The sequence below is a fragment of the Sesamum indicum genome, linkage group LG12, assembly GCF_000512975.1.
Source record: "Sesamum indicum cultivar Zhongzhi No. 13 linkage group LG12, S_indicum_v1.0, whole genome shotgun sequence".
NCBI classification, from domain to species: domain Eukaryota; kingdom Viridiplantae; phylum Streptophyta; class Magnoliopsida; order Lamiales; family Pedaliaceae; genus Sesamum; species Sesamum indicum.
In genome coordinates this window covers 563,398-576,952 of record NC_026156.1, presented here as the reverse complement: position 1 = coordinate 576,952, position 13,555 = coordinate 563,398, and the positions used below count along the sequence as shown (strand labels likewise).

Sequence of the window (13,555 nt, the reverse complement as noted above, 5' to 3'; positions counted from 1 at the left end):
TTGTAGAACTAAAAGCGCAATTCCTAAGATAATTAACTCAAAACGTACTAATTCAAGCATATTTTATTTTTACACATACAAAAACAAAACTCACTCCAAGTGCAACATTTGATTATCGGTTAATTGAACATCGTCCCAAGAATTAATCAATTATTGCACACACACCAGACAAACGAACAAAATGAGCTAGATAACTATTTTCATTTGTCATCATAACTTCCATATAGAAAAAAGAGGACAGAGAGAGAAACAGGTCCAGAATCCTTCTCATAAAACAAGCAGAAATTAGCAGATGTAGTAGAAATCCTTAAGCAAAACCAAACCTCTCAGACTTAGAATCTGTAGAGAAATAACTTCGGAAATCCTTAAATCCTTATTACTACTACAAGAAGAAAAGAAAGGGATACTATAAACCAACTGTTTCATCAGCCAGCCCAGACACCGACAACCTGAGCGCCAACGCAGCCCAAATATAAGTAGTTCAAGCCCTACATCTTCCTCCAACCGACCCAAGCCCATCAGCCATTCACCAACATCAATCTTCACTGCACCTGTATAGGCAACACAGACATAAAAGTGAAAAAGCTATGTAATTCCTCACACTCCCAAGTACATATCAAACTGGAAGTTCACTGTTTAGAAAAAAGGATCAGAACTTGATAAAGAAAAGGCAGCTGCAGTTTTTTTACCTCTCTAAATCATAAATTGTTCGTTATGAACTTCTATATGTTCTATTATGTTATGTGAATAGAACACAGTAGGCAAAAGAGCGTGCAAGCAATTAGATGGAAAAACGACTGATGAAGAAGAAGAAAATAAACCGCAAGTCATAGATAGAAAGATCTTCACATAAACAATGTGAGGCAAAATAGTATGATAGTTGAAATAGTAGTTTACCAGAAGTTGTGCTACTCAGTATCATTGGTTGCATCACCTACATAGAACATGAAAAGAATAATTAGTCAATAACCGATAAGCTCCACGTTCCATGCATCAGAATCACTGATCTCTCATCTGATGCTAGTACATTGAATCAGCTTAAGAGGTTGCTCTTAGGTTTTAAGATGAACAAATTCTTGTGGAGTAGGAGACTGGAAGCATATGAGAAAATTGCAACTTGGGTTTTGTTCAAATACAGAGACTCTTTAGCACCACAGACAAAAATCAAACTTTTGCATATAACTATAGAGTTAAGAAAAATTAAATGGCTTACATCTCAAAAGGCTTTCAGTATACCGAAATGCAACAGGTTCAGAGCTTCCCATCCGGAACCTACGACGAATAGGGGTCCTCCAAGTCCAGTCAGCCAAGTTGAGGAAGTGGAAGCCAAAGGATGTGCCAAAACCAGGCTTCATAATAAAGAGCAATTCATTTTCTACGGAAACTATTGAGTTGATGCCCTCAAGAAAACCATCTATCTGAAGTTCAGCACACCCTTCAAGAACCCAAGTTGATTCACTGGGGTCTATCAATGACCATATATCCACATAAGTTTCATCATCATCCACACACACAAGTGCCAAACGACCTTCATAGTCAACCAAGAATGTAAATATGTTGAATTCATCTGGGTCATCCGGACCCCCTGGTAGCTCAACTCTAGTGATGGTGTTATTCATATCAATGGAAAGAATGTAATCAGGCACCTCACGGTCTTCTTTTGACCAGACCAACCAGTACATCCTTCCTCCAGCACATGCATGAGTTGGGAATGAGGGACAAGCAGGGTTAGCTACAGGACCTTGCACAACATCAGGAATGCTTCTCCAATCTCCACCTTCAGGTGTATAAATTTCACACTTGCAAGTACTGACTTCAGATCCAGATGCAGCAGAAACAAAACGCAAGATTTGGTATTTGTTTGTATCTGGATCAAAGACTACTCCAATTGATGGAGTTTCAGCACATGGGCTACCTTTGGGAACCTCTAGTACTTCCCGAGTGGCAGGATTGCAGATTTGGATGTCCAAGTCTTCTGTTCCCACTGATTTAGTGCAACATAATAGACCATTGAAGCAAGAGATCAATTGTAAAGAGCTGCTCCGGTCAAGATTAGGAAAGGTCAAATAAGGTCTGATTCTTCCACTTCTGTCCATCACATACGGCTTGCTAAGTCTTCCACTTCTTTCCATCAAGTACAGCTTGCTACGGCCCCCAGAGTTGTTACCACAAACATACAAAATTAGCTTTGGTGTTTTTGGGAAAGAGCTAAATTGCAGCTGAGCAAATTGTTGGTTACGTATCAGCTTATTCCAAAACTTCGAGACTACTTTAAACTTTAGCACAGAAGTCACTGGAAGTTTCGAGAGGATAGTTGCCATAATGCCTTCAATGTACCCTATGTTAGGGTCATCATCACAACTCAATCGAACCTGGTTACCTCCACCCTGAGACATGATAACGTTTTTCCTTTTTTCTCAGGAGAGCAAAGCACCTCAAGGTAAATTGCCTGCCTATTAATGATTTGATCTGCAAAATGTAGTGATCAGTTAATGGTTCATGCACTAGATGCCATTATTCAGGTATATTAACAAATTCAAACTTAACAGCACTAACAATTCCATAGCTCTCTTTACCATTTTTGTAAGGTTAGATAACAGACAGACTCCACTCAAATTACAGTATGAAAAATCTTTTGAGGAGCTTAAGGCACTAACTTGACTATGGGAAGTGACAAATTAAAGGAGGAACAAGTAAACCCGGCCACCATGTATATTTTTAAACTTGTCATTGATGCTTCTTTTCAAACAATTCCCTACCTTTTAAGCCACATTCAAGGTCAAATAGACAGCATTTATGATAATTCCACACGCTATTCCCCACTTATAACAAACTAGTTAATTGTTCCTCCTGATAACAAGAAGCAAGCCACCCTGAAATGGCATACCCCAACTTTCCGCTACCACCCTTTCATTTATTTGCAGATCGTCTTCATTCTAGTTTTTCCTTATCAGATCAGGCATCAATCAATGTATGGGTAAGAGAAAATTCACAAATGACAAATGATTTATGGATCTTTGAAGAAGAACGAAAAAATAATACAAAAGAAGCAACCAATTCCTTGATTAACACCAATCGATAACATGGTGTTCTAGAAACCAATTGAAAGTTATAAAACACAAAAATTGACTAACATATAAACCATAGAACTGCAGGCAACCTGGTGAAAAGTCAAGCAGTAATCAAAAGGAAAAATTGATATGAAATAAAAGATTGTACCAAAAAAGAATTCAAAAGATCTATACGTAACCATGGACTAATAATAACACAAGAATGGAAAAAAAAGGAAAAGAGAGAAAAAAAATGAAGAACTACCACGTGAAATTATGTAACGGCAGCCCGATCGTCTTTGTCAGTCGTGGCGGTGGATGGTGTAAAATGAGACTAAAGAAGATATAAACCCTCAGCGAAGTCTTAAATAGTGTTTGGCAACAGCCACAGCCAGTTGGATACGAGTAACGGTTGTGTTTGCAAGGGGCTCAATGAGGCTTGCCCAAACCTAGTCCAAAAATTATAAATCCTATAATTACTGAACTTCTTGCTGGCCCACATTTCAAGCCCATATGAGAGCAAGGTGGTGCACAAAATAATTTGAATAAATAAAATTCAGGATTATTAAATCAAACATTTTATTATTCATCCAATGTAGCAAACAAACTATCAAGAAGGTTCAGAAATTATCAATTATTTCAAGGCACTGTTAAATCAAGCAAAAGCTCAGTCCATTAATTTTCAAACAAAACCTTGATATTAAAAACCTTTGCCACATTGATCACAATTACCATGTTCCGATATCCAGAGATCCTAACCAAGCCCATCGAATTGGTTTTCATCATCAGTAATCCAGTTGCTGTATACCTAGGAAAAGTTGGTTTGCATTTGAATTTGTACCTTTTCATGCCAATCAAGACTCTATACAACCGTCAATGTAGTCCAATATTAAGTAGATTTACAACGGACATTAGCTGAGGTAACTAATGAGTTGACAAATGGAGAAATTCAGCTAAAGAATAAAATCTTGCTGTCTAAAAATCTGAATAGACTACTATAGAAAGTTGGTTTAAGTGCTCCAATTGTTCAAAAGAAAATGATAACCAATTGGTTCTTATTAATCTCCGATACCAAGAGCGTATCAGAATTTGGCCACAAAATTTAAGTCTAGTGAATCACAAATTGCCCAATAAGAAGGCCTAAAGTTTAGAACGTTTGTTCCTCCATAGCAAATTCAGAAACAATATTGCTTGCTTCCAATTATTAACAAAACATTCAATAATTGTAATGCACAAGTAAAGGAAATTATAGAACTCCAAGGGATATTCATCTCCTTTAAGATGTAGAAAATAAATAGAGGCCCTTACAACTCAAGCCGTTAGTGTTTGCATGTCTAAAAATGGAAACTAATTGTGCTCAATTATATCGAAATTTTACCACCAACATCATGTTTAAACATGTATGGAGAAAAAAAATTGCAAACACTTCCAGATTCATACTGATTATTGACATGAACAAAAAAGGAGCTGAGCAAATGGAGAATTTTGCCAAAACTTATCCCTTATCCCTCAGCAGTATGCAGGATGTGTTCTGCAACTGTGAGTTGGTTCAAGCACACTACTCATCAGCCAAAAACTATGAAATTATTAATACGAATTGTCTTGGAAACCAAGAAGCAGAGTTTAGTTAAGCACAAAATACAGAACTTTAAACATCCAAGGTTCCTTTTTGTCTCTTTCCTAGTCACGTACTTATTAGCAAATTCTACTTCCAAGGAAACAAACAAAATATCTCAGTTTAAAAGAGGCTGTGGTGGTCATAAGAACTAACGCTTGAGATTGCCTTTTACCCTAATTAACCTAAAACTTCAAATATATATAGATATAGATATTTGTGAACTGGGGATTCTACAATCTGTTAACTGTAAAACTCTTTGTCTAAGTGACAAACAATTTTTAAAGTTTGATAAGCTTCCCATCCTCCAGGACAAGGGAGATTGAGCAAATTGGTATCACTTAATAGCAAAAATTCTCTGCTCTTAGGAATCACCTAAGTTCTTTGTTAGAGAAAAACCCATTTCCATAATCTTCCAACATCCAAACCTTGGAAAAGGTTGGTAAATCAACGTATGTCGTCTTCTTCCGCCCAGCAGAGGTGCATGACAGATTGACAGAAGACAGCTAGCACATAAAGGTCCCAAAAAAAATCAGGAATGACACAAGCAACAATATCACCCCAATTTGGCATCTATGGTCGACTAAAAATTCACCACTTCCCATTAAATCCTCCTGAAAAGAACAGTTTACAACTTTATGGATCCTATCCTTCCCCCAAGATTCTGATCCTTTCCAACAATACACACATTCATATGAACCCGCAACAGAAGAACAACAACTTAATTACTGTATTCCAGTCAATCTTTAAAGATGTATCATCTAGGCCTGCCTCCAGAGCAACGTCCATTCCTTTTCTCCAAATAGTCTAATCTACCAAGCTTCACAAACCAAGGTTCCTTTTTCCCCAGATTTTCATACTTATCAATAACATAAACAGACATGCATACAACCCCGTATAAAATCAAATTCGTACTTCGACGCACTATTTCCACCAAATCTCAAAAGGGTTTCACGGAAACAAGTTAATAAAGTGAAAACTCACCCGTACATCAGTTGCGCAACCAACAAAAGCCAATTCTTCATGTAATTGCATCCCCTTCCGCTGCATGGTACACCTCGGAGAAGACAATGGTATAATTGAGGCAGCAATTGAGTTTCCAGCACATAATGAGACTGATCTCTCAAAGGGACAGGATTTGTAGAACCAGAAGCGCATTACGAGAAAGTTTAACGTCGTAAATCTTGCAACCTGTTTTCCGGAAAGCGAACTGTGTTTTTGATTCTTGAAGCTGTTTATGAGTTCCGGGGTCATGGCGTATCGGACCCCTTTGGGTTGGGCCATTTTAGGGAAGCCCACTTAATATAAGTCCGTTTTCAAATAGCGGAGTCGCATTTGTAAACCAGCGATTTCTTTTTCCATTACGCGATCTCAGTCAAGAATGCTGGTACAGCGCTAGACTGAGACATCCTCGGCTTTCAAACGCAAGTAAAAAGTAAAACCACTGCTGTGACTGAATCTCGGCAGTGAAGGGCATAAGGAGCGGTGGTGTAAATCTGCTCCGGTGGGGGGAATGGCAAAGATTCCGTTGGGCTGCGAGCCGGTGGTGGGTTCACTAACGCCGTCGCAGAAGCGGGAGTATAGAGCGACCAACAGACTACAGGAAGGCAAACGCCCTATTTACGCCGTGGTTTTTAACTTCATCGACTCCCGTTACTTCAACGCCTTCGCCACCACCGGTGGAAATCGCGTAGGTGCTCGTGTTCCTCTTTGTGATATTTTCTACTTACTATGTATCGTCCAATTCTTGATATAAACTTCCGCTGCTCAAAAAACACTTCTGGAGCTTTCTTGCCTGTGTTCTTTTCGTTTTTTTCCTTTGTTCGTTTTAGTGTATTTTGTCAAAGGGGAGGGTTTTTGCTATAAACTCGTTTTATACTTTTGGTATTTCTTAGGTGACGGTATACCAGTGCGTAGAAGGTGGTGTTATAGCTGTGCTGCAGTCCTACATTGATGAAGATGTAAGAAATTTTAGTTCCTAATGACTAGCTTGAGTTTTTAATAGTGACACGTATTCTCAGGCAGCATCTGTTTTTCCAATTGCTGTGTAGATCAGAAAGATGAATCCTTTTACACTGTCAGTTGGGCTTGCAATATTGATGGAACTCCATTCTTGGTGGCTGGAGGACTTAATGGGATTATTCGTGTTATTGATACTGGCAGTGAGAAGATATACAAGGTATTCTTTTTGTCCGAAAGCTAAGTATTGGGCTTTTGGGTACTTCCATCATATACTATCATATTGAAACCCAAAGAACACAAGTAGAGTATAATAATGAAATATGCAACAAGCACCATTTTGATTGTATATGATGCTTTGTTCTAACTTGTTTTGCGTGTCAGTGTCTGTCTGGAGTATATATGCTTCATTTGACATATTAATGACTACTTTGTTGGTATTCACTTGCATGGAACTTGCTTAACAATAAATTGTCGTCAGGATGAATCTGTACGCCTGTGGAATATTCATACAGGGATATGCATCTTGATATTTGCTGGTGCTGGTGGGCATCGCAATGAAGTCCTTAGTGTGGTATGTGAACGCCATGTTGAACTTAATTCCTTTATGCTCTCTCTGTTTCTTTGTTCATTTTTTCGGAATATGGTGGTTCTGTGTTGAATTGGCCTATGAGCATCTTACTTTTCATGGGTTATGGATGCCTTAGGACCATAGTAGTTAGTGGCACACGGCGCACAATGACGCCAAGGGCTCCTAGAGCCATGGCGCACGGCGCTCGGCGTGGCGTGCGCCTTTTAGAAGGTTGGCGCAAATATAACAAATAATCTATATATTTATATAATTAGTATTAAATGCGTTATATATATATAATATTTATATTGTATTTATAAGAATCTAAACAATAGTTACTTCATCATCTTTAAGCGTGCTGCATGCAGTTTTGAGTTTCATGATTTTTGGCAAAAATCTACTATAAAGTCATGTGAAGTGTGAACAGCAGCGGCAGCACAAGATGCCTGTAAGTTATATGGAAGAGAAGAAGAAAACTAGAGAAGAAGTAAGAAGAAGATGTGTTGGCACTTGGCACATGAAGAATCGAAGAAGAGAAGAGAGAACTGAAGGGTCATGGGAGAACTGAAGAGTCAAATTCCTTTTTTTAATTAGGGTTTACCTTTTCTTTTTTAATTTCATGGGCCTGGGCGAGCTGCCTAGCTAGCAGCCCACTGCCCAGGCCCCTTCAGATGGCGCGCGCCTGGGGCAATGCCGAAATGGCGCCCAGGCGCGCGCTACAGCGACGCCATATAGAAGGGCGTCGCCATGGACGCCGTATGGCGCGAGGGCTGCGCCTCGGCACATGGCGCGCTATTAACTACACTGACTCAAATTACAGTATGAAAAACCTTTTGAGGAGCTTAAGGCACTAACTTGACTATGGGAAGTGACAAATTAAAGGAGGAACAAGTAAACCCGGCCACCATGTATATTTTTAAACTTGTCATTGATGCTTCTTTTCAAACAATTCCCTACCTTTTAAGCCACATTCAAGGTCAAATAGACATTATTTATGATAGTTCCACACGCTATTCCCCACTTATAACAAACTAGTTAATTGTTCCCCCGGATAACAAGAAGCAAGCCACCCTGAAATGGCATTCTAGTTTTTCCTTATCAGATCAGGCATCAATCGATGTATGGGTAAGAGAAAATTCACAAATGACAAATGATTTATGGATCTTTGAAGAAGAACGAAAAAATAATACAAAAGAAGCAACCAATTCCTTGATTAACACCAATCGATAACATGGTGTTCTAGAAACCAATTGAAAGTTATAAAACACAAAAATTGACTAACATATAAACCATAGAACTGTAGGCATCATGGTGAAAAGTCAAGCAGTAATCAAAAGGAAAAATTGATATGAAATAAAAGATTGTACCAAAAAAGTATTCAAAAGATCTATACGTAACCATGGACTAATAATAACACAATAATGGGAAAAAAAAAATAAAGAGAGAGAGAGAGAGAGAAAAAAAAGGAACTACCACGTGAAGTTATGTAACGGCCGCCCGCTCGTCTTTGTCAGTCGTGTCGGTGGATGGTGTGAAATGAGAATAAAGAATAAACCCTCAACGAAGTCTTAAATAGTGTTTGGCAACAGCCACAGCCAGTTGGATACGAGTAACGGTTGTGTTTGCAAGCGGCTCAATGAGGCTTGCCCAAACCTAGTCCAAAAATTACAAATCCTATAATTACTGAACTTCTTGCTGGCCCACATTCCAAGGCCGTATGAGGGCAAGGTGGTGCACAAAATAATTTGAATAAATAAAATTCAGGATTATTAAATCAAACATTTTATTATTCCTGCAATGTAGCAAACAAACTATCAAGAAGGTTCAGAAATTATCAATTATTTCAAGGCACTGTTAAATCAAGCAAAAGCTCAGTCCATTAATTTTCAAACAGAACCTTGATATTAAAAACCTTTGCTACATTGATCACAATTACCATGTTCCGATTTCCAGAGATCCTAACCAAGCCCATCGAATTGGTTTTCATCATCAGTAATCCAGTTGCTGTATACCTAGGAAAAGTTGGTTTGCATTTGAATTTGTACCTTTTCATGCCAATCAAGACTCTATACAACCGTCAATGTAGTCCAATATTAAGTAGATTTACAACGGACATTAGCTGAGGTAACTAATGAGTTGACAAATGGAGAAATTCAGCTAAAGAATAAAATCTTGCTGTCTAAAAATCTGAATAGACTACTATAGAAAGTTGGTTTAAGTGCTCCAATTATTCAAAAGAAAATGATAACCAATTGGTTCTTATTAATCTCCCATACCAAGAGCGTATCAGAATTTGGCCACAAAATTTAAGTCTAGTGAATCACAAATTGCCCAATAAGAAGGCCTAAAGTTTAGAACGTATGTTCCTCCATAGCAAATTCAGAAACAATATTGCTTGCTTCCAATTATGAACAAAACATTCAATAATTGTAAGCACAAGTAAAGGAAATTATAGAGCTCCAAGGGATATTCATCTCCTTTAAGATGTAGAAAATAAATAGAGGCCCTTACAACTCAAGCCGCTAGTGTTTGCATGTCTAAAAATGGAAACCAATTGTGCTCAATTATATCGAAATTTTACCACCAACATCATGTTTACATGTATGGAGAAAAAAAATTGCAAACACTTCCAGATTCATACTGATTATTGACATGAACAAAAAAGGAGCTGAGCAAATGGAGAATTTTGCCAAAACTTATCCCTTATCCCTCAGCAGTATGCAGGATGTATTCTGCAACTGTGAGTTGGTTCAAGCACACTACTCATCAGCCAAAAACTATGAAATTATTAATACGAATTGTCTTAGAAACCAAGAAGCAGAGTTTAGTTAAGCACAAAATACACAACTTTAAACATCCAAGTTTCCTTTTTTGTCTCTTTCCTAGTGACGTACTTATTAGCAAATTCTACTTCCAAGGAAACAAACAAAATATCTCAGTTTAAAAGAGGCTGTGGTGGTCATAAGAACTAACGCTTGAGATTGCCTTTTACCCTAATTAACCAAAAACTTAAAATATATATAGATATAGATATTTGTGAACTGGGGATTCTACAATCTGTTAACTGTAAAATGCTTTGTCTAAGTGACAAACAATTTTTAAAGTCTGATAAGCTTCCCATCCTCCAGGACAAGGGAGATTGAGCAAATTGGTATCACTTAATAGCAAAAGTTCTCTGCTCTTAGGAATCACCTAAGTTCTTTGTTAGAGAAAAACCCATTTCCATAATCTTCCAAAATCTAAACCTTGGAAAAGGTTGGTAAATCAACGTATGTCGTCTTCTTCCGCCCAGCAGAGGTGCATGACAGATTGACAGAAGACAGCTAGCACAAAAAGGTCCCAAAAAAAATCAGGAATGACACAAGCAACAATATCACCCCAATTTGGCATCTATGGTCGACTAAAAATTCACCACTTCCCATTAAATCCTCCTGAAAAGAACAGTTTACAACTTTATGGATCCTATCCTTCCCCCAAGATTCTGATCCTTTCCAACAATACACACATTCATATGAACCCGCAACAGAAGAACAACAACTTAATTACTCTATTCCAGTCAATCTTTAAAGATGTATCATCTAGGCCTGCCTCCAGAGCAACGTCCATTCCTTCTCTCCAAATAGTCTAATCTACCAAGCTTCACAAACCAAGGTTCCTTTTTCCCCAGATTTTCATACTTGTCAATAACATAAACAGACATGCATACAACCCCGTATAAAATCAAATTCATACTTCAACGCACTATTTCCACCAAATCTCAAAAGGGTTTCACGGAAACAAGTTAATAAAGTGAAAACTCGCCCGTACATCAGTTGCGCAACCAACAAAAGCCAATTCTTCATGTAATTGCATCCCCTTCCGCTGCATGGTACACCTCGGAGAAGACAATGGTATAATTGAGGCAGCAATTGAGTTTCCAGCACATAATGAGACTGATCTCTCAAAGGGACAGGATTTGTAGAACCAGAAGCGCATTACGAGAAAATTTAACGTCGTAAATCTTGCAACCTGGTTTCCGCAAAGCAAACTGTGTTTTTGATTCTTGAAGCTGTTTATGAGTTCCGGGGTCATGGCGTATCGGACCTCAACTAACTGTTGGGGTGAATTTCTTAATAGGCCCGTAAAACTTTGGGTTGGGCCATTTTAGGGAAGCCCACTTAATATAAGTCCGTTTTCAAATAGCGGAGTCGCATTGGAAAACCAGCGACTTCTTTTTCCATTACGCGATCTCAGTCAAGAATGCTGGTACAGCGCTAGTAAAAAGTAAAACCACTGCTGTGACTGAATCTCGGCAGTGAAGGGCATAAGGAGCCGTGGTGTAAATCTGCTCCGGTGGGGGGAATGGCAAAGATTCCGTTGGGCTGCGAGCCGGTGGTGGGTTCACTAACGCCGTCGAAGAAGCGGGAGTATAGAGTGACCAACAGACTACAGGAAGGCAAACGCCCTATTTACGCCGTGGTTTTTAACTTCATCGACTCCCGTTACTTCAACGCCTTCGCCACCGCCGGTGGAAATCGCGTAGGTGCTCGTGTTCCTCTTTGTGATATTTTCTACTTACTATGTATCTTTCAATTCTTGATATAAATGAAAAAGATTGATCTTTTTTACTTCCGCTGCTCAAAAAACACTTCTGGAGCTTTCTTGCCTGTGTTCTTTTCGTTTTTTTCCTTTGTTCGTTTTAGTGTATTTTGTCAAAGGGGAGGGTTTTTGTAATAAACTCGTTTTATACTTTTGGTATTTCTTAGGTGACAGTATACCAGTGCCTAGAAGGTGGTGTTATAGCTGTGCTGCAGTCCTACATTGATGAAGATGTAAGAAATTTTAGTTCCTAATGACTAGCTTGAGTTTTTAATAGTGACACGTATTCTCAGGCAGCATCTGTTTTTCCAATTGCTGTGTAGATCAGAAAGATGAATCCTTTTACACTGTCAGTTGGGCTTGCAATATTGATGGAACTCCATTCTTGGTGGCTGGAGGACTTAATGGGATTATTCGTGTTATTGATACTGGCAGTGAGAAGATATACAAGGTATTCTTTTTGTCCGAAAGCTAAGTATTGGGCTTTTGGGTACTTGCATCATATATTATCATATTGAAACCCAAAGAAGACAAGTAGAGTAGAATAATGAAATATGCAACAAGCACCATTTTGATTGTATATGATGCTTTGTTCTAACTTGTTTTGCGTGTCATTGTCTGTCTGGAGTATATATGCTTCATTTTTTCAGTGGAAGTTGTTCTGGGAACAAATCTGACTTTATCAAAAAAGAGTTAATTAATTTTTCATTTCCTCCTATTGTTACGTTTGCAGAGTTTTGTTGGTCATGGAGATTCAATAAATGAAATTCGGACTCAGCCACTGAAACCATCCCTTGTTGTGTCAGCAAGCAAAGTAAGTGCTTCAAAAAGTGATCCCTGTTGTGTGTGCTTAATGTGATTAACCAATTTACAAATATGATTTGACATATTAATGACTACTTTGTTGGTATTCACTTGCATGGAACTTGCTTAACAATAAAATGTCGTCAGGATGAATCTGTACGCCTGTGGAATATTCATACAGGGATATGCATCTTGATATTTGCTGGTGCTGGTGGGCATCGCAATGAAGTCCTTAGTGTGGTATGTGAACGCCATGTTGAACTTAATTCCTGTATGCTCTCTCTGTTTCTTTGTTCATTTTTTCGGAATATGGTGGTTCTGTGTTGAATTGGCCTATGAGCATCTTACTTTTCATGGGTTATGGATGCCTTAGGACTTCCATCCTTCTGACATATACCGTATTGCAAGCTGTGGAATGGATAACACTGTCAAGATCTGGTCAATGAAAGGTAGAGTGGTCGGTCCTATCTTGTTGTTCTACCTTTTCAATACTACATCTGGCCTACAAGCATGACAAATGCAATATGTTTCAGAGGGGTTTTTTATGATTGTTTGCTGATATGTAGCTCCTGTTCATCCAACTGATATTACAAGTTCATTGTTTTTTTTTTGTTCCTTCAAACTATACTATATAATTATAATATATTTACCTCTGCTGGTAACCCCAAACGATGATCGTTGAAAGTTACACAATTGATCAGTTTTCACTCTTATGATAACTGGAAATTGAGATTAATGTACTTTTGTTTTCTATCCATCGTATTTTCAGTAGTCAGAATTCTTTCTCCTATTTGCCTCTCTATCAAACCTTTTGAGTCTTAAATATGACTAGTTCTTACATTATTATTTGTGCTGCAAAGTTGTTGATGTTTTTATTATTTTTGCCCTCTTTTTACTGACAAAAGAAATAACTTACAAGTGTGGATAGTGCATATTGTTGTTAGTACTGTTGATATAATATTTTAATTGAATTTATAT

The 13,555-nt window shown here is 38.1% G+C and overlaps 3 protein-coding genes and 1 long non-coding RNA gene across 13 annotated transcripts in view; 2 read left to right on the top strand and 2 right to left on the bottom strand.

Annotated features, from left to right (window-relative positions):
- LOC105174817 (F-box protein At1g30790-like) lies at positions 196-5,931 on the bottom strand. Of its 4 annotated transcripts, none has more exons than XM_011097016.2 (5): positions 5,650-5,931; positions 3,316-3,499; positions 1,214-2,469; positions 898-934; positions 196-551 (listed from the first exon to the last, which is right to left on the bottom strand). In XM_011097016.2, the coding sequence occupies exons 3-4, from the start codon at positions 2,394-2,396 to the stop codon at positions 909-911; spliced, it is 1,209 nt and encodes a 402-aa protein (XP_011095318.1). In that variant the 5' UTR covers positions 2,397-2,469; positions 3,316-3,499; positions 5,650-5,931; the 3' UTR covers positions 196-551; positions 898-908. The 4 variants fall into 4 exon arrangements, with proteins under 4 accessions (XP_011095318.1, XP_011095320.1, XP_011095321.1 ...); XM_011097018.2 differs by having other exon boundaries at positions 5,656-5,931; XM_011097019.2 differs by lacking the exon at positions 3,316-3,499.
- LOC105174818 (polycomb group protein FERTILIZATION-INDEPENDENT ENDOSPERM-like) lies at positions 6,036-8,435 on the top strand. 5 transcript variants are annotated; one of them, XM_011097023.2, is made up of 5 exons: positions 6,036-6,355; positions 6,561-6,626; positions 6,722-6,844; positions 7,106-7,198; positions 7,626-8,435. In XM_011097023.2, exons 1-5 carry the CDS (start codon positions 6,179-6,181, stop codon positions 7,761-7,763), a joined length of 597 nt encoding a protein of 198 aa, XP_011095325.1. In that variant the 5' UTR covers positions 6,036-6,178; the 3' UTR covers positions 7,764-8,435. The 5 variants fall into 5 exon arrangements, with proteins under 5 accessions (XP_011095325.1, XP_011095324.1, XP_011095323.1 ...); XM_011097022.2 differs by having other exon boundaries at positions 7,623-8,434; XM_011097021.2 differs by having other exon boundaries at positions 7,614-8,434.
- Positions 8,562-11,324, bottom strand: LOC110013010. Its single transcript, XR_002288158.1, has 2 exons — positions 11,003-11,324; positions 8,562-8,848 (listed from the first exon to the last, which is right to left on the bottom strand). It is a non-coding gene; the product is annotated as an uncharacterized LOC110013010 (long non-coding RNA).
- Positions 11,409-13,555, top strand: part of LOC105174820 (polycomb group protein FERTILIZATION-INDEPENDENT ENDOSPERM) — a 4,105-nt gene continuing 1,958 nt past the window's right edge. Inside the window, exons 1-6 of one of the 3 annotated variants that reach the window (XM_011097029.2) lie at positions 11,409-11,713; positions 11,941-12,006; positions 12,102-12,224; positions 12,507-12,587; positions 12,725-12,817; positions 12,951-13,026. In XM_011097029.2, coding sequence (XP_011095331.1) covers positions 11,537-11,713; positions 11,941-12,006; positions 12,102-12,224; positions 12,507-12,587; positions 12,725-12,817; positions 12,951-13,026 — 616 coding nt within the window. In that variant the 5' untranslated portion in view covers positions 11,409-11,536. The remainder of the gene's footprint in view (positions 11,714-11,940; positions 12,007-12,101; positions 12,225-12,506; positions 12,588-12,724; positions 12,818-12,950; positions 13,027-13,555) is intronic. The other 2 variants (XM_011097026.2, XM_011097027.2) reach the window with 2 other exon arrangements.